Source organism: Crinia signifera, chromosome 3, assembly GCF_055691185.1.
Source record: "Crinia signifera chromosome 3, ASM5569118v1, whole genome shotgun sequence".
NCBI lineage: Eukaryota > Metazoa > Chordata > Amphibia > Anura > Myobatrachidae > Crinia > Crinia signifera.
In genome coordinates this window covers 52,625,231-52,646,375 of record NC_139219.1, presented here as the reverse complement: position 1 = coordinate 52,646,375, position 21,145 = coordinate 52,625,231, and the positions used below count along the sequence as shown (strand labels likewise).

The 21,145-nt window shown below is 40.8% G+C and overlaps 1 protein-coding gene across 2 annotated transcripts in view; it reads right to left on the bottom strand.

The window, feature by feature from the left end:
- Nucleotides 1-2,796: 2,796 nt before the first annotated feature.
- Nucleotides 2,797-21,145, bottom strand: part of XPO1 (exportin 1) — a 39,795-nt gene continuing 21,446 nt past the window's right edge. For both annotated transcript variants that reach the window (XM_083175810.1, XM_083175811.1), the window contains exons 12-25: nt 20,170-20,367; nt 18,057-18,195; nt 14,944-15,125; nt 14,491-14,647; nt 14,195-14,358; nt 12,820-12,954; nt 11,564-11,747; nt 11,372-11,478; nt 10,374-10,568; nt 8,286-8,454; nt 7,523-7,657; nt 6,338-6,497; nt 4,154-4,250; nt 2,797-3,862 (exon numbers count right to left, since the gene is read on the bottom strand). In XM_083175810.1, coding sequence (XP_083031936.1) covers nt 3,716-3,862; nt 4,154-4,250; nt 6,338-6,497; nt 7,523-7,657; nt 8,286-8,454; nt 10,374-10,568; nt 11,372-11,478; nt 11,564-11,747; nt 12,820-12,954; nt 14,195-14,358; nt 14,491-14,647; nt 14,944-15,125; nt 18,057-18,195; nt 20,170-20,367 — 2,169 coding nt within the window. In that variant the 3' untranslated portion in view covers nt 2,797-3,715. The remainder of the gene's footprint in view (nt 3,863-4,153; nt 4,251-6,337; nt 6,498-7,522; nt 7,658-8,285; nt 8,455-10,373; nt 10,569-11,371; nt 11,479-11,563; nt 11,748-12,819; nt 12,955-14,194; nt 14,359-14,490; nt 14,648-14,943; nt 15,126-18,056; nt 18,196-20,169; nt 20,368-21,145) is intronic.

Here is a 21,145-nt window from a genome sequence, read left to right as displayed (position 1 = left end):
AGATTTAAGCAGTAGGTTTTCATTTAAACAGATGCCTCAACTATAGGTTCGTATTTGGTGCTGTCATAAATTAGAGATAGGGCAGAAAGCCAGTCTGAAGCTATAAATAGCTTCCCAGGATATCAATGTTAAGCTGCTGTATTGGAGAAAATGTGACTTATCCTGGAAACGTAATCATGTACCATTATATCATATTCACACAAAACAATATGGGTGTGCTTTCAAGTAATTTGTATGACTTGGTGATGCTAAGGTACACGAGTCAAAATCAATATTTAGAGTTGGGGTGGAGCTAGGTGGTAAAGAAAGTATTTCTTCCTTTGGGTGGTTCAAAATGCAAAAACTGGCTAGTCCAAGGGCAGAATTCACTTCAGTAGGATGTTCTACTGGGCATCACTAGTGATGCCTGGATGTGTACATATCTACCCAGTGGTGCAAGTAAGGGGGTACGGCTTACCTGTGAGAAATAAACTGCATGTAGGCCGTACAACTCCCCCTCCCCCCCCCCCCCAACCTCTGCTTTTGCACGCAGGCTCACCCAGCAAAACAAAGCGATGTTTACAGCCAGGCAAAGCGCGGTGGGCTGCCCAGATGTCTTTTGAGCAGATCAAGGCTATTTTAAACATTGTGCCGGGTTGCCAGCCAATAGGAGCCGCTCCTAATTGGCTGCAAGCTCCAATTGGCTGGCGAGTCAGCACAATATTTCAAATAGCCGGGCAGCCCACATCGCTTCCATTCTGCCGGGCTCGCAGCTGTCAGTGAGCCTCACTCCCACATAGCAACAAGCATCAACCACCCTTGGCAGAGCATGTAATCCCCTGTGGCAATGAGCATGTAATCCCCCATAGCTACAAGCATTAAACCCTCAGCATTGAAAGAAACCCCTAGCAATAAGTAAGTGGCACTTATGTGGCATTATATGTAACGGGCATCACAGTGAGTTGTGTCATGTGCAATGGTCATTACAGTATGGGGCATAATGTGAAGTGGGACAGAATGTGTAATGGGCATTGCCGTGTGGGGGCATGATGTGTAATGGGCATTATGGCATGTGGTATAATGTGTAAGATTATGGTGTGTGGCATAATGTGGCCTGGCCCCTATTGTCATGTAACCACTTGTCTAGTTTCATAAGACCATGCCCCTCATGACCCATGGCGACACCCAGTTTTGGTGCGCACTTATAATACCACTAAGAAATAATTTCTACTTGCGCCACCATCTGCCACTTACTGCACTACTGGGGTTCAAAATAGAATCTATCTAAAGTTACTTGCAGAGTATCCCAGCTGAAACCAACAGGGAACAGAGTAAGTGGGCCAGCACACCAACATAGACAAAAAGTATCGGCTATTTTATTCCTCGAACCAGAAATGCTTCAGCATTAGGCAGGTCATATGTCCCTAGGAGGACATGGACATCCTCCTCTCCATCTTTTAAAATGTGGAAGTGAATAATTAGCACACTAGTGCACCTGCAAGGTGACCTGGAAAGCGTGAACTTTTGGGGGTACTTGAGGACCATTGTGTAGATCCACTACCAAAAAACTTACCCCGATCTGGAAGGCCACACAAGGACTTTATTACTGGTGTTATAGGTGTCAATGTTCTGGCATCTCCATCATTATATCCCAGGAATGGACAGACCCATACAGAAAATTATTTGGCACATTACAATGCAGTGAAGTGTGAAATTGCCTGGCATTGGAAGTCAGTCAATACCCTCTATAATCCCTGCTATATGGGGATCAAATGGAATATGTATCCAGTATAGTGGATAAATAAGCTGTACTTTAACCAGGTCTCCTGGCTAACATATCATGGTGTTCCCCTCCCAATGATGTATGGTTTTGATTAATTTAATCATTTAGTATTTCGTTTCTTGTACAGCTATACTTTATTTTAACCCTTTGAGTGCCAAGTGAATGTCAAAATTGGTGTGAAAATTACCAAGCAAACCTTTTTATTCATCCTAGACTTGCAATGCTTACCTGCTATAGCAAATGTAGTTTTTTTTTTTTTACACTTCGTTCAATTTATATAACAAATGAGAGCCGCCGGCATTTTTAGCCGATATTTTGTACATCTCACAGATGTTGGCACTCAAAGGGTTAAACTACAATTGTACCCATTGAGTTTGAGAGTGCTATTGGTTGTTAGTCTAGTAATAGATTCATTGATACTTCTCCCCCCCCCCCCCCCCCCCATTAGGCATTTTTATTTATTCATATATTGACTGATACAATACTATTCTAGTAAAATCCTTTTATTCCCTTTCCCTGCCCTCCCCATCATTTTGTCTTTACCCTTTCCATTCATTACAGTTTATGAAAAAAGCTTTCAATAAACATTATCCTGTTTAAAAAAAAAAAAAAATAATGTTGTCTGTTAAACTGACAAATAAAAAAGATTAAAAAAAAAAACCCCAGTGAAAGCATTCTCTGGACTGTCACAATATGCATGTGTGTGTGCGCCATCGTGAAAAAGGAAAGAACGGCACTCCAGGTATTGGATCAAAATAACTCTGTATTTAACAAGTGCCAACAAAGATTACTTAGAAACCCGATGTTTCCTTATGCCATACATATCTTCAGAGAGAACAGACAAACATACATACATAGAGCCCTTCTATATAAATACCTGCCTGACACACAAATGTGTATATATGCACCAACATACATACAAAAATTCCAGGAGGGCACAACCAGACTGGATTTTACATTTTTCGATCAAGTGGACGAGCGTTCGCTTAATCTTACAAAATAGTCATAAACAATACTTTCAGAAACCAGACATATAAATGTAAACCAAGTTTATTTTGCTTTTTAAGTAGTAGTGTTCTTAAAGCACTACAGCATGGTAAACAATGTAAATTAGTACAAGTCATCTCAAAAGCCAGTTTTATGAGTTGTTAAAAAGATGCAAGCCTACTCTAACAGGATAAATATTTTAACCATTTCACTTCTCGTTAATGAAGGCTCACAAATGAGCAACACTCCTCATTGAGGAAAACAAAAAGCTGTTGTCGACAAAGCGACAGCACACACACAAAACAAAAAAGAAAACAAACGAAAAAAAAATGTGTAAAAATAACTGTACTGTGTTCCCATACTTTACGTTGCTTTACAATGGGATGATATGCACATGATCTTGCTGCAAAAGTCTATGAAACCTGCAAGTACGTATGCGGTGCCCACCTCAACTCGAAACAAACCGGTCATTGTTCAGAGAATGCAGCAGTGACACACTTTTCTGCAAAAGTAGTTTTGCCATTGTCATTCATTTCCTTCTATGCTGCAATTTCGACAACAACGAAAACACTCACTTAAAAAAAATATATATATGAATTTTTCTATTGGGGTGAAGATGATTTATGCAGCTATAAATGGTTTTAAATAAAATGGGACTGTCCTTGACCCCACTGCCACAAAATGGGTAGAAGGGGGGAAAAAAAAAAAAAAAAGGGAGAGGAAAAAAAAAAATTAAATCTCAATGTCATGCAAACCTAAAGATGACCGTAGCTTTAAACAATGGAAGATTTCACAGAAAATTTCTTATACAAAAAACGCATAATAAGAAAAAAGGGCCACTAGGTGACATTATAATTTACAAATTGGCATCATTTTGGTCAACAATAATCAAAGTGATGTTTTCCTGAACAAAATTGATGTTCAACAGGAGGAGGGAAAGTTACGGCATAACTTGGCTTCTAAAAACTAATCACACATTTCTTCAGGAATCTCGTGTGGATTAAGTATGCCTGGAACGGACATCTGAAGTTTGTGTTTCTCTTCCTGGGCTTGCCGGAGGGCTGTTTCTCTTTCTTCAAGGAATAGGTCTGAAGTGTCTTCTCCGGCATACTCCTGTACAATGACACATACAAAAAAAGCACTTTTTTATCTCCGAAATGTTTAAATCTGGGCTTCATTATTTTTAAAGAGCTTGAAAATAAAAGAATAGCAACGGTTTGCAAAAAAAAAAAAAAAAAAAAAAAAAAAAAAAAAAAAAGAATAGAGTAACATTTTCCTTTTAACCAAACTGTAGAAACAAGGAAGATTATAGGATAATTCATGATCAATAATTATTTATAAAGCATTTTAGCACTGCATGTATTGTAAAAGGTTACTACAACAGATAACAGAATGAAACCTTACCTTTATCTGTACAAGGAAGTCCCTAAGGTGTTCTTTAAAAGCAGGAATATCCTGGTTTAAACTGAAGAGGCCAGTCACAAAAAGTTTAACTTGAGCACTGAAAGAGAAAAACATCTGTGTATTAGTCCTCCAACCATACATATGGGAGTTTAAAAATACACACTTTAATTGTTAATGGGACTTTAATATATATTTGTGTACAAATAAATGTACAGAACCTATTTGGTCATCTAATATGCAAGATCAACAGCTTTCCAGACACTTTGCTAATGATAATTAAAGCAATAATGAATCATGTAAAAAAAAAAAAAAAAAAAAAAAATTTGGTCATTTTAAAAAGTTAAGACCAGAGTGCCCTAGAAGCACCACAGCAAACAGCGACACCCCAGACAAGAAATAGCGCACATTTTCAAAGGTGCAGGATTCTAGAATGAGCACTACTTTATTTAAAAGCCAACAGAGATGAAACTTCCTAAATCAAGCCTCAGTACACCATGCAGCGAGAGATGCCTGTACAGTATAAGATGTGCCCTCGTACATACAGCCTCAGTAAACCATGCAGTGTGATGCCTGTACAATATAAAGATGTATCCTGATGCCTGTACAATATAAAGATGTATCCTCATACATCCACCCACCCTCAGTACACCATGCAGTGTGATGTCTGTACAATATAAAGATGTAATTTCATACATCCAGCCTCAGTACACCATGCAGTGTGATATCTGTACACTATATAGATGTGCCCTCATACATCCAGCCTCAGTACACCATGCAGCGAGAGATGCCTGTACAGTATAAGATGTGCCCTCGTACATACAGCCTCAGTAAACCATGCAGTGTGATGCCTGTACAATATAAAGATGTATCCTCATACATCCACCCACCCTCAGTACACCATGCAGTGTGATGTCTGTACAATATAAAGATGTAATTTCATACATCCAGCCTCAGTACACCATGCAGTGTGATATCTGTACACTATATAGATGTGCCCTCATACATCCAGCCTCAGTACACCATGCAGCGAGAGATGCCTGTACAGTATAAGATGTGCCCTCGTACATACAGCCTCAGTAAACCATGCAGTGTGATGCCTGTACAATATAAAGATATATCCTCATACATCCACCCACCCTCAGTACACCATGCAGTGTGATGTCTGTACAATATAAAGATGTAATTTCATACATCCAGCCTCAGTACACCATGCAGTGTGATATCTGTACACTATATAGATGTGCCCTCATACATCCAGCCTCAGTACACCATGCAGCGAGAGATGCCTGTACAGTATAACATGTGCCCTTGTACATCCAGCCTCTGTACAGTATACAGCTGTGCCCTCATACATCCAGCCTCAGTGCACCATGCAGTGTGATACCTGTACAGTATACAGATGTGCCCTCATACATCCAGCCTCAATGCACCATGCAGTGTGATATCTGTACACTATATAGATGTGTCCTCATACATCCAGCCTCAGTACACCATGTATTGTGATGCCTGTACAGTATACAGATGTGCCCTCATACATCCAGCCTCAGTGCACCATGCAGTGTGATATCTGTACACTATATAGATGTGTCCTTATACATCCAGCCTCAGTACACCAAGCAGTGAATGGTGCCTGGCATTAGTTAGCCGGGAGAACATCACTGCTAATGTCGTAAAAGGGCCACAATGCTTTGTAGTTACAAAACAATGTATCCAATTTTAGATTGTATTTAGATTGTAAGCTCCTCCGAGTAGGGCCCTCTTCCCTCCTGTTGTCAAAGCCCACTTCTCTTCACATTTCACTCACAGCTCTCCAACACTCAGTGACCATCTTCGTCTGCATACTCATCTCCATCATTGGCCTCAAGCCACTAGTTGTATGTTGATGGAGTCCTCACTACTTACATTTAAGCTGTAATGTGTATTGATCTGTGGCGCTCTTTATTTGTACTGTATTTTTGTTATTTATTTAATGTTATGCCAAGCTTTGTCTCCCTGTACTGTTCCTTTGTACGGCGCAGCGAAACACTTGTGGCGCCTTATAAATAAAATTATAATAATCCAAGACACCCAAGACTGTGCTAACTAATTTGTCAAGACAAGTTTATACACCAGAACACAACGGAGGATTATTTTGAATTCTAACAATCAATTCACAGACAGGCCGTTTGGCATTGGCTAACTTACTCTTGCAGGTGAGGAAATGCAGCCTTTAGAAGATTAGCCACATATTCTTGAATAAATGGTTGGTTATTGGGTGGATTTGCAGGATTCAGAGGAGCATTTATCTTTCCTTCTTCTACTAGATTAAACATGTATGCCAGAATTGAAGCATGCATTGTTAAACCTATAAAAAGGGACAAAAAATAAAATTAGTTTCAAGTACAAGACAAAGGGGTCAATCCAATTACACAAGATCTTGCAGGTGTGAGTCATTATGGCAGCTGCCCCATAGGGATCCTAACTTTTGTGCAAACCCCGGGCCGTTCTATAAAAAAAAATTATATATATGTCCGGTGTAGGTGCGGCACTCAGCGCGATGATGCAAAATAAATATACCAACAACAGTGGTTTGAGACAACGTTTCAGTTGCATTTCTCACAACTTTTTTCAATATATATATATATTTTTTTTTTTATTCAATTGTTTTTCTCCAACATTTCAACTATCCCACGTGTGGGTGAGCTGATACGCACGAATGCATGGCTAAACCCAACAATAATGAGCGTGATATGCTCAAAAAAAATTGAATTTCGCCCTACCATCTGTCGTCATTTTAGACGGGAGAGTGGGTGCGATAAAAACAAAAACAATTGAATACCACCCATAGAGTGCATATTTTATGAACACACTTAGGATATATACTAAATGATGGGCATGTGAAATGGATGTTTGGGGGTTATGTACAGCCAGTTACCTTTATTGAGAATGTCAAATAGTCATAAGTCTACATAAATATTTGGGGCATGATTAACGTGACAAACACAGAAACTTATCTTAACAGATTTGGAGGTTTGCACTGGTTTTATGGATGTCAATGACACTTGCGCAAATTAGATTTGTAATAAAATTTTAATTGGTCTGCAAGAATGCTAGATAGGTTCTAGAGGTTGGTCAAACTTAAATAATCAATAACTAGGTAGGTTCCAGTCATTACAGTACAGACTACATTTGCCTAAATAAATTAATGCCATTGCACATATATCCAGCTTCATCAACAAGTGCCTCATGGCCCCTCCTATCCAGGGATTGCAGATTCTACAATCTGACCTAGCCAATGCCAGGTTGGACAGCCCCACAAATAATTTGCAGACAAGTCTATACAATACACCTTTACCCTATAACGTAGAGACAATGAGTAGAATCACGTACCAGCTGTGTGTGAGGTATCTGTCACTACAGAAAAGATGTGCTGAAGTATGTCGCAAAAGTATGTTTGATAAAAACTCTGTGCTGCGGCTTCCTCCTGAGCAACGTTCTGTAATAACGTGTACAGAATCTGTAATCCTGAAACAGATACACAACAGAGATTGGGTAAAATATGGCGGTACAGATGCAAGGCAGCAAACAAAAAGGTAATAAACTGCTAATATTAAATCTAGATTTAAACATTATGAAAGACTAATGGCAAGTTGACCAGGACAGCGGCATTCCAATGGTAAGTATCCATATAGCAAGCGAGACCATGCTGCATTTCATCTCTATTGTGGAAATTCTGAGTGTTTTGTGCACCACCGGCCACTAGATGGCGCTAGGAGCAATTCTAGTGTAGATCCATTTGGGCACGTACAGCAGCCCCGTGCTGACATCACTGCTATGTTGCTCCGTTATTTTGAAGGACTCTGGTAACTAGTGTAATAATGAATACTGAAGAAACAGACTTCCCCCGAAAACCACCAAAATGTTTTAGGATTATAATGAGACAAAATTTAAAGTCTTAGTCTCTTCGTGCTTCCATTCAGGTCTATAGTCAAATTATATCAGAATTCTGAAACCGTAGTCTGCTCACCATAATTTTTAAAATATAAAAATAAAATTAAAGACACGGAACCCATGAACAAAATCCGTTTCATAGATGAGCAGAGCATTACTGTAGGGCTAGAATAAGCGTATTGTAAAAAAATGATGATTTTACCTGTGTCTGCAACATTTCGCATTGTGTGTTTAAAAGCCCAGATTATAGAGTCCAAAACCAATTTAAACTGTGCAGGAGGTATGGCCAAGAACGCAGGGAAACAGTGTGAATTTACAGCTTGGAGAAGCAAGAAAAAGTTTGTCCTGTGGTCGGGATACTCTTCAAAGTCCTGTAAAGAAAGTGGTAGAGGTATAATAGGAGGGCTGTGACCGGGTGCCTTCAACCAGAGGCACTCCATAACGTAATGGTATTAACGGATTTAGCACAAGGAAAATAGGTATTCTGCATCTTAGATTACAACATCAGAAATACTATGCAACATGTTGAGCCTCAATAACCAAGAACATCATATATTATTGCTGTACCTCAGGACAAATTTAGGACTAGACTAGCTTACTATTGGTAAAGCACACGTGCCAGACGACATCAATCATAAGTACTAAATGCTTAGGGCTGTATTCAATTGTCACATCACACTCAATCTCCCGTCCAAAATGGGGCGATATGCAAATTATTATTTTTTCCTCATTGGTCAAACTCATTATGGTAAGATTTAATCATGCATAACATCAAAAAACAACCAAACTATTGGCTGTAATGCAAAAAGTCCTACGTGAGTGCTCAAAGGGGTGACTTCCTGCTGATTTGAGCTTGCCACCCCCAGGAGGTGCGAGACTAAATGCCGTTGCCAGCAACCAGACATGCTCGAAAGGAGACATTTAAATAGCTTCTTTGGGGCAACCTCTAGTGAGGGCCAGAGTTATGTTAAGCAGTAAAAAAAAAATAATTTTTAATAAATAAAAATACTCAAATAATGTTCATTTTAGCACTCAGTCCTTAATCAGTAAGGAAGGAATATTAAAAATAAAATTAAACAACATTTGAGTGACTTTTTACATAAACAATACATACAATAAGCAGGACGGAATATTTTAAATGTTGAATGGCAACATTATAGGTTTGACAGCTACTGTACAGTAGCAAAACATCAAGTCTTAAATTCTGCCCCCCAAAATTAAAAAAACATGCCCTCCTCACTGATCAGGTGCTAGAATGAACATTACTGAATATGGCCCAATCTTATCACGGTTTTCCCATCCATCCCACCTGTTCTCTAGAGGGCGCTACTACTATAAAAGAAAAGTAGTTTAACATGGCGCTTTGCGGTTCCAGCGAAGGTCCGCAAAATGTAAATATTTAATGTCACCGATGAAAATTACAGAGAGCCTGATATCACGCGTGTCAAATAGTTTGAAGGAATGCTGAAAGTTGACATGTTAATTACTGAAAAAGAGAAACCAAGTGTACCAACATGACTGGTAATGTTACAATAGTCTAATTTTAGGAGACAGAAGTCTGGTACTTGGCAATGCAGGTCATGTGAATGTATAATAAAGCAACAGAGCAGTCCCCACATCACAGATGATATATTAATACTGGGACTAGTACAAGAAACACCTTCATAGCTAAAACTACAGACTGCAACAGAGGCACACGGCAACGTTGACATTTAGGGGGGTATGCAATGTCATTCGAGCTCCCGCAGCCATCTCCCGACGGGGGAGATGGCTGCGGGGCCCTATTCACTGCTGTCTTCCCCGACAGCATTGAACAGGGGTTTTGCGCAGAACGAGCCCGACATCACAAGTTGTCGGGCTCGTTCTGCCGAGAAAAGCCGGAAATAGGCGAGCTCCCGGCCGGAGCTCGTCTATTTCCGTCATCAACTCGCGGCCACGCCCCCTTCTCGCCGCTCGGTGGCCGGGACATTGAATCCCTAATGCCAAGCTCCAGGCGAGCTGACCGAGAACGAAACAGGGGCACGGCTGTCGCGCTAGCTCGACAGCCGTGCCCCTGACCTTGAATACCCCCCATAGTGGTACTTTATAAGCATGATTGTAGGCGATTAGGCCAAAGAGTATTTGTATGTGAAAAAGAAGGCCGCTAAGCAAATTGTTCGTTTGTAAAGTTGCTTTCAGCAGCTGAATTGGTCAGATGGAACATTATGGACTTTTATCAAAAGGCATCCAGTCAGCGTGTTATCAACGTGTTTGGTATACAAATATCAGTTTATCCAGATTTGTCACATACCTTGTTTATCATGTTTAATGTGCATTCAAATACAGCATCAAATATTTGAGGTATTTCAGCTGTAATATGGCCTCCCAGCTTGTTTACAATGGTGGCCATTGTGCTAAGAACTTCTGGCTCTCTGGCGGCTGGTACATTTCTCTGGTAATCAATTAGAACCGCATCCAACAATGGAGGGACAAAATTCTCTCCAACCTTAAATAAAATAGAACATTTATTTTATTTTTTGTTTAAAATCTACCTAAAAGCCACACAAGGGGGAGAAATAAAAACACATTGTATTACAGAAGCATTTAAGATTTATAAAAACATAAACCAGTATGATCTAAAACCAGAAGAATGTGGCAACTGCATTATCCTCAAGATCAGATATCTAAACCGGTGTTAGAGATTGTATTAGATTTTTACTACAGGGACCAATTACAGGTTTATATAAAACCACCTAATTTGGAAAGAAACGACCTATACTGGAAACAGTATGGGAACTTTTAGAAGTCAGCTTGTGCCTTATTCCTTAAGGTGCCCATACACTATCGCATGTGTGACATTTGATCCAATGCACGGTACCGCACGCATTGGACCGGACTAGGAGGTCGGACGCGCAGCAAGTACGATGACATCCGACCTCCGGCAGCGGGAGGCTATTACAATTTTAAAATGGTGTGTCAAATGACTGGCTGGCCTCCGATCCGCCAGAAGGGAGGCCGCTGATTGGCTGAGAGCAATCGGCGTCCGACCAGTCATTTGACACATTTAAAAATTCTAATAGCTGCCACACTGATCACCGGCCGCTGCTGCCCATCTCTCTGCTCCTCAGTGCATCGTTCATCCGCCCCACTGCTCTTCAACCACCCATCAAGTGCCAAATTGTAATTGAGCATCTTGGGTAGATGCCGGGTGGCTCGCAGGACAATTTAATGGAAGCCGTAATGTGCAGCAAACAACCCTCTGAATTTTTTTCTGGAGTTATCATCCCAACATGAAGATTATGTTCTTACCATTTGTGGGTCATTAGACCTGCTCACCCAACCCGAAATTAATTTTAAGGTTTCCTTTTTAACTGTTCTCATACTGCGAATCAGAGGTTGCTTTGTGACCATTTCCCCTAAAAAAAAAAAAAAAAAAAAAGAGGATTAGCATGTTTGTGCTATAAAATACCTATCAGAGGGGAGAAAATCCGCCACACTTACCATTCGCCTGAATAGCTGCAGAGATATTCTCGCTTAGGCACTTATACACATTTAACATATCCAAGTAAATTCTTCCGAGCTGAATTACAAATGGATGACCAACAGCTTTACACGCTCTCACATTGGTTTTTAAAATGCTGCCAAGCTGCTTCACCGTTTCTGGATCTTTCAATATATCCACATTCTGTAAAGATCGTAAGAAAAATAAATAATGTACTGTAGTTTTAATCCCATACACTATATTCAAGGTATGGTCCCGGATCACAATTATATGAATTTCAGCATCCCGAACGATAGGTTTGCCATTTAACCAAAAAAAAAAAAAAAATAAACCCTAAACAGCAACATTATCTGTACACTCCGTAAGGTAATTTATGATCTACAAAAGTGGTTCCTGTCAGTTCAGCAGTGGAACCCTTTTTTAGAACTCAAATTTAGGCCTGCGGTGTCCTGCACTCTGGAAGCCTCAAGGTAGAAGTTAAGTTAAAGAACTTCATCTGCCTCCAATAATTCAAGTGATCTTCACTTGTGGCAAGATCAGTCACTGATGTCAGATGTCATACAGTTAAGGTGCATACACACTGAGCGATTTACCCGCTTTAGCGTTTTTATGCTTTCCATAGCATCCTGCTAATACAAGTAAATGAGGTGCCCAGTGATGATGCGGAAGTGCGCATCATTGCTCATCACTGGCCCATACACCCTGGACGACTTGAGCTGAAAGCAGCTCAAAAGACAAATGGAGCTTTTTTTTTTAGTTCAAAAGTCACCCAGTGTGTATGAGCCTTTATACAGACATTCTCCTGGCAACTGCCCAACACGTCCATCGGATTTGGAAAGTTAACATTTTTGTAAATCCATTTTGCTTACACAAGGGTGTCCAGTCACCTTTATCTACATAGTGTGTCAAATGTGCAGACCGTGATAGAAGTGGTGAGACACCTTCCACAAAGTGTGTCGTGGGAGGGAACGCTGTACACCAACTAGGGGTCATTGTGATTAAACCGACACCAAAACCAACACGAAAAACTAATGTTGATTATTTTCACGTCACCTTTTCATCTGTCAACTATGTACATGATGACCGTTTAATGTCAGCTTGAGGCCAAAACCAGAAAAAGGTACTGTTTACATGGCAATATAACTATGGCCAATCTGTAAATTTTTCTTTCCAATAAACAGGTTACATAAATTAGCTTCAAAGCGTATTCACCTAAGGGCAAAACAGAGCTAACAAGTGTTGCAGCATTACCTACCTTAGTCGCCTGCTGAATAATACTGTCCCACACTTGATTAGGAAGCAACATGTATTTCTCTATCAAATGCTCTTGTACAGGTTGATCCGTCTGGGCTCCAATCATATACCCGACTGCTTCATAGAACGTGTGCACCTAAATCAGTGGAAAGTCAGATATAAGTAAAATACAGTACTTCTAGTATAAACTAAAATGTTATACTGTAGAATATGGATTTTTGTAGTTATTCAGTCCTTTCCCGTGCTTCCATGGGTGACATTGGAACGCTGTGATAGAGCTTGGGCAGTCAAAGTTTTAGCTGGAACCATGGCTCTTCCCCATCTTAATACCCAATTAGTCATTGGAATGTCGGTTTATTTTGCAACCAACTAAGGGTCCTATGAGCCAAGTTTTGGAGAGATAAAAAGTAGCAATCATTCAGACACAACCTGTAACATTGCAGTTAGGAGTGGAGAGGTTGGTGCTTTATACCTCTTCAAGGCTTAATATATAGGCCCAAAATTGAGCATAAAAATCGCCAAAATTGGAGCAGTGCGGCAATCGCCTAATTTTTGTTAAAAAAAACATGTGCTGTGGTTAGACCAAAGCAGGAGGAGCCAGAAGTGAACATTCTGACAATACAGAAAGTGAAGAAGCTCCGAGGTACTTGTAAGTAGGCTCTTTAATCAAATGCATTTCAATTTGGGTACCAACAAAGGCGAAGGAAGGAAGGAACAAAAACACCAGCTCAGACCAAAAGTTTTAAAATACATGAATAACCACCTATATAGCAAATAAAACAGCTGCAAGGATAATAGCCTAACACATTATACCATCCACATTAATGTATGTTTCCCTTGTATGCATAAAGGTTTATCTGGAACTACAGCAATAGAATTTCAGAGTGACAGGTTTCCTCGTTGAGCATTTCACAATAGACAAAGTCACAGAATCTGGAAATCCGATGCTACAGACATGACTAGATGTTGCGATTTCATTGGCATCGGACATCACATGTCATTTAGAACTGTGAGCACAACTTGAAGTTAATAATTCCTATGTATGATCCACAGCACAATCCCTACAACAGCATTATGTGGCCGATTGGACTGTATGGATAAACCATTTTTCATATCCATGCACAGCAGTTTATCCATTTAGGCCAATGGATCTGGACGGATACTTTCCTGTAAAGCACATCTATAACACGGATCTATTCCCTCAAATTCCTTTTGTTAAAATATTTAACAAAATAGTCTTGGAGACATTTGCTGAAGAGTCTGTGACTACCTTGGTCAAAAGAAAAACCCATTAGCCACAACCAAATGAATGACTGCAATCTGTTCCTAATCGAGAGGTTCCCCAGTTTCGCATTAGATAACCAGCTTAATTTTACCTGCTGCGGTTGGAGATCACATATAATCGTATTGATGTTGTTTAAGATTTCATCGATGAATGGCATTACTTCTCCTACTTGCACCTGAACAAAATGCCTGCGACATTTCTGTGCAATCTTAATGAAGGTATCACAGGCCATGTCCTGCACTCCATCGTGGGTCTCTGAAAAGAATGGCGCAGCTTTAACATCGACATTTAAACAAAAAAAAAACATTTGAACCTACAACTAGGACACAAAAGAACAAAAACCCATACAGGATAATCCGCAGTGTTCCTATAAACGAGTCAGCATACCATGCATGAATTCAAACAGCTTGTTGACAACCGTCTTCAGGAATTTCCAATGGGCTCTCAAAAACCTTGGATATTGGCCCACGATGTACATAATGTTGGATGCAATAATGGCTTTATTGTCCTTTCCACGCTTCTGCTCACAGAGACCAAGTAGATCCTGCAATAAAAGACCTATATTGTGATACAATTCCTCGAATGTCATCTACAAAGTAGTTTGATTTGATAGCTACATTCTGACTCTAAAAAGTGATTGACCCTCTACCAAAATGGTTATTTTAATTCTGAAATAAGCAGATAAGTAAATATGGGTGGTCTCCACGGTATCTTATCAGTCCATTCATTCACAGATTTCATTGTGCTTTGCATAAGTTCAGGTAAATAGAATAAACTCATTGGGCTATTTACCCTTTGTAGTTTGCCCTTTCCTACCCCCTGAAATAATAGAGTCCTTACCTTGATAACTGTCACCAGAAACCTCTTCTCGTCCTCTTCGTGCATGGCTCCGCTAATAGACCCGATAGCCCAACACAAGGTGTTCAGATTCTTCCAAGACCATTCTGTCCCATTAACTTGGTTGTGAAGTTTCTCGGTCATAATTCTTTCTGTGTCTGCATAATCCAGGTGAGTAAGGTATACTGGAAGAAAACATTTCACATGAACAAAAGCGATTAGCAACGCATAACATATTAAGGCTGGCAAATGCACAGAATAATGAGCTGCAACTAGTCTGTACCAGGTAGGTTCCTGCGGAGCATAAAAGGAACCCTATTCAATGACTTAAGAAACCCATCATGCTACAATGTGCCAAGTTGAAGGCCAACCTTTCTTGAAGACATAATGAATCAAAAGGCCACCTATTTGCAAGACTCTCGAGACCAATGGAAACCTCTAAGACAGGCATGTCATAACTACGGCCCTCCAGCTGTTGTGAAACTACAAGTTCCATCATGCCTTGACACAGTTTTGCTATTAGGGAATGCAAAGACTGGCAAGGCATGCTGGGGTGTGTAGTTTCACAACATCTGGAGGGCCACAGTTTAGATATGCCTGCTCTAAGAGATACCATACTGAGTAAGTCAGCGCTATCAGGTAACTGATCACTCCCCTACTACACCCTCACAAGACTAAATAGAAGTCAAGTCAAAACGAGTCATTGGAGGAAAAAAAAAAAAAAAAAACCACACAAACTATGGAGGTTGCACAGGCATGACTCGCAGCAAAAAGTTTTAGACAGAAGGCCCAGGTTCTAATGGATCAACCAAAAAAAAAAAAAAAAAGTATAGATAATTGATTTGTACGATTTTATAAATGATAACTAGAAGATTGTCAGTCACATGAGCAAAATGTATTCTTTTTAGAATATCGGATAAATACTAAACCTTCAACAAAATTTACTATATATTAAAAAAAAAAAAAAAAAACGACATTGTATGAAAGCTGCTGGCCACAAGGTGGCAGAAGTGAAATAAAAGAATGCGACAAATGCCACACTAGTAGACAGCACCCTACTCCTAGTAGCTTGGTGCCAACATAAGGGTTAGAAGAGGATTAAGAGCTTCAAACTCTAAAGGTGGCCATACACATGCAGATTTATCTGCAGATCTGTCTGGTTGGAACAAAAACATGGTTATGGATGAGAGCACATGACAGATGACCATTTGCTTGGAAATGCTGGAAAACTGACTCATCCATAACCATGTTTTTGTTCCAACCAGCCAGATCTCAAGATAAATCTTACTAGTGTATGGGCAATTAAACCGAAAAAAAAAGAAAACAAATTGAAAATGTATACTTGAGCTTACAGACACCTTCATGACAGGGCCATCCACCACCCGCTACAAAATGAAAGATACATCTACAGCTTTTCTGTGCAAACTGAATATTTAAGACAGACTTCTAATAATTCCTGGAAAGTCTGCTTATACTGCCCAAGGTTCAGTGTACACAATTAAACAAGGCTCTAGCCTCGAGTGAGATGCGACCGTACACAGTTTTAGCACAATACTTAATATAGCATCTACCACTTCTTTTGCTTACAACTGTATTTGTGTTGACTCTAGGTTGGTTTGACAGGGCGCTGCACCCTGCCCGTTTTTTGTTTGTTATTTTACCTCTCAAGCCTGTTTTACTGTGCAACCCTCCACCGTGCTTTTGAAGTCCAGTGCTCTGCTGAGAGCAGCTGGAAGAGCTGACTGCCACACTCAGCAGAGGTAATGAGTGGCCGGTCTGTGCAGCAGGAGACGGGATGCAGCTGGAAGAGCCGACACCCTGCTCAACCCAGAGCAGCGAGTCCAGACACCTGGGCAACGAGCATGCAACATACCTTGGGCAATGAGCAACCACTTCAGGGTAACAGTATGCGGGACAGCACCGGAGGTTCTGAAAACCATTAGTAGTCACAGCAAAATACCCCCTCGGCTCCCCTGCCAGCTTATTGGGATGTCTAGTGGCAAGTTAGTGAACATTACTTGTTGGGTAATTCAAAAGGCATCTAGATGCACACCCAGCTGCTTAAAGGAATAGAAGTTCAAGTGGAAAAACAAACTGAAAGTTTGAAAATAATAGGACGACCCTGTTTAGGTCAACACAAGTGGTTTGGGTTTTACCTCCAACCTTTTATCCATTACCGTACATGCGGACTATGATCTGGAACAGTAACCTGAGCCAAGCACACCACTAGCTGGATCATAGCACCTTGCCTGAAGCCTGACTAGGGATGCGAGTAATGCGGGACACTAATTGTGGTCACATGTGGCTTAGTTACAAAGGGCAACGATAAAACGATTCTTCAATAAACATTTCCATGTCGACCTTATCACTTGTCTATCGATTTCCACGTCTACCTAAATGACCCTGTAGATCTTTCAGCACAGTTAACCTATGCCATGTCGAGCTACTGACTGCCAATCTAATTAGAGAGCCGACACAATAATCCATACCCCCAAGTTAGTACAGGGTCCTACTAATAAAATACAATTCTTTGCAACAAATGTAGACAATGATCTATAACCTGGACTTGTTTCAATTCTCAAAATACTGATTGAAAACAATAATGTATATAGGGCCTGAACTAATTCTCGGGTGAGAATTGAGAATGAAATGGCGAATCCACTCACGAATCCATACGCAATACCGGAAACAACGCACAGTTTTGCCATCTGTGCAATTGTGAGTAGGCCTGAGGCTTCCACTAATCTGTAACTAAGACCGCGGTCATCGCTGATGTTACAGACCATACTCAAAAACAGCGCTTTTCTTTCCATATACATCTGGGAAAATGGCAGGTTACCAAACTCTGGCTTCCCTTCAGAGTCCGGCCACATTGCGTTTACAATCCAAATGCATATTCTGTGGCTTATATGTCTGTATGTGTCATGCGAACGGTACACATGCGCTGCTGCTCAATTTGCAAATTCTATAAATTAGAAGTCAGGTCTGAATCAGGCCCATGGTTAGCACTTTTGCATAAGGTGTTGCAAAAAAAAAAAAACCACCAACATTGCTCTTATGCAAATTTGCAGTAAAAAAAACAAAAACAAAGAAAACACAGACTGAAAAATAGTTACCCAGCGTTTCCCTCATGTTCTTATAGAGATTAATAGAATCTGTGTCCTTCATGAATTCTCGAACCACTTCACCCTGATCATTTTCTACAACTAAAACTTCCTCTGGTTTAGCCATTCGACTAACCATCAACAGACGCACCTGCAGAAAAGGAACGGTGAACAGTCAAAAAACTTCGTGGAAACCAATTACAATAATAGTACAGATAATAGACTGGTATGTATTTAACCCCTTGAGTGGTGGGTTTTCCTGGGGCAGGAGAAACCTACCAGAGTAGGTTTCTTCTGCCCCAGAAATACCACTCAAGCTGCTGCCGCTGGTCTTCTGCAGCAGCCCCTGGCTCCCCTGATTTTTAGCTTGTCTTTTTCGTCTGCGTCCATAGGGGGAACCAGGAACTATGGATATAGCCTTTTTAGGAGAGTCTGTGCACCAAACTGTTACAAAATTCTTTCCCAGCATCCTTAAAGATACAAACAGAACGATTTTCACACGTCCAAGTGATTTTCGCAAGGGTGGGCGGCTTTGCCTATCAGGGCGCTATGGAAAGCAGTCCATCCGTTAGTAATAATACCAGCAGATGACCAGGGGCAGTCGGCGATTATGCGAGGCCTGCATTAGTGCAAAGCAGCTAGAGGGGGTGATAGGGGACTGGTCCTACCAAAAAAATGAAGCAAACGGATTCACCAACTGGACTAATCATCTTAATATATTTCTTTAAGGAAAATGGTCCCCCCCTGGGCCCACCCCCTCCAGTTGACGATGACTAATCAGATAATTTTGGTACATGTATGGTGGTCACTTTTTTCTGGTTTAGTATTGTTATGTATAGTATTCTTCTGGTTTTAAATATGTGTTTTATAGGTTTGGATTGCTCTTATATGGTTGCTCTGCCCATGACTGCTATAATAAAATTCTAAAACAGATCAGCATACCGAAGATCTGTGAATATGCCTTAAAAGTTGATAAGTCTGGCTGGGACAGTTGTCTAAAAGGGACTGTGGTTGTGTTTCTACACGAGTCCACTAGATGGCAGTGTTCATGGTGTTCTGTTATGCGTTCCATTAGGTTGGTACACCGTAACCATGTAAAACAGTAGTAGTGGAAGATTGAGTGACGCATTTCCGTAGTGTTCACGCTAGGCTGTTTTAGCGGGGTGCAGCGCACTGCCAGATCCCTTCAGGCGGCGCCCTGCTAGAACAGCCTGCTGACTGTCCCCACCGGAGTGCACAGGGAAGCCCAGCACCGCCTTAGATGCCAGCACTTCCCTGGCACCGACTTTGGAAAGGCCCAGTCCGCCCCCTTTATGCTGCCCCCTTGCAGCACCACCCTGACCTGCCCAGTTCCTAGAAGGAACACTACTTCAGGGAGAGTCCTTTCCATTGTGGCGACATGTGGAAAACGCTGTTTTAACAGTGGCGGAAATGGGTGGTGTGACGCGCTTCCGGGTGCTTGCGCTCCAAAGTAACGGAACGTACAGCAAGGATATAGAATAAACAGAACCATGTAGCAGTCCTTGCAGCATTGGCTTTCTTAGCAGCTACGAAGAAAGTATATAAATACTGAACTAATCAGTAATGTGTATAGTATTTAGTTTGGATTTTAAACACGTGCTGTATACATATAATAAAGCCGGTAAATTATGTAATTTTCAGTTGAGTTTGATGGCAGGTGCTGGTCATTGCGCCAGCAGGTATATAAAGATCGGGTAGACACCCGTATGGGTATGCTGCTTTTCTGTTTTTGGTGTCTTGACAAAAGGTTCCCCATTAGACCGGAACGTTGTTCAAATACCCTACTTTTTAAAGATGTCTGAATAAAGAGTTTGATTTCTACAAGCCTGGTGAGTGCTCTCTGCTACTTCTTTGCAGATATATAAAGTTAGAGAGGGAGAGATTGATCTATATACTTTTAATTTAATAAACTGAATTTCAATTTAGTTTAGTTGTGTATTAAAGAAAATAAAAATAATGGTTCTGCACCTTAGGTCAAAATTATATCTAGAAAATGAAAGATTAAACAGACCAGCTGTTCTTTCCGCAATATATTGTTTGCGTGCATCTACAGTATCAGCATAGGAAAGCAGTATGAATGAAAAACCAGGAGGAAGAAAAATACCTTTGACAGAACTGGCAGGTACAGCTGTCTTCTAGGGGGAACATCGAAATGCTGACTGCCAGAAAGAAGAGGCGACGTCGATGTTGAAAACGGACTCTCTCTATACAACTCTGCTGCTAGATGGTTCCAATACTCAAGGCAAATTTTAAAGATTTCCGTTTCCTCTACCTCTGACACCAGCAGCATGTAGTGCAGAGCCTGGATTTGGACGCAGAAAGCCATGAGTAAGAAAAGGTTTTCAGTATAAAATGATTCTGCATAACACACTGCACATTAACTACAGTACGTGGAAAAGTTCTACTCATCAGAAATTCAGCTTCCAAACCTATACTTGCACTGACCGTTAATGCCATCCAAATAGCTCTCGCATTCTTTGACCATTAACTGCCCCCCCCCCCCCCAAGACAAAAAAAAAGTAGCCATTACCGATTAGCCGGTCTGTAGGCTCCTCCCCTTCTATAAACTGTTTCACATCATCCACAGAATATGTGAACACTTCACGTTCACTTATAAAGCCCAGTCTGTCCTCTCCCTTCCTACATCTGCCCACTTGCCACCCAACCTCCACTATGATGATCTCCCATCACCCTGTACCCAATATTTTCAGCATACATAAGACCTAATTTCTCTGATCATTCATCTACCTGCACTTTCAGGTTATTCAATTATTAGTGCACCAGCAGCCAGCACCCGTGATATTCAATTGTTGCACGATCGGCTCCCAGCGCTGCCATTTAAGCTCACACCCCCCACAGGTGACCCGTTTGAGCCCTCAAATGGATATTTTGTGTTGCACCCATTACTTTAGTCAGATTTAGCGGCTTTACACAGCAAAACCCAACCACAATGAGCGATCAGCGCGATAAAAAGCACCAATTGAACATCACAACGCAATCTTCCAACACTTTAAAAATGAGATGGGGTTATAAGCAATTGAATAACGCCCGCAGTGTTATTTTCCTCCCTTATTCAACCC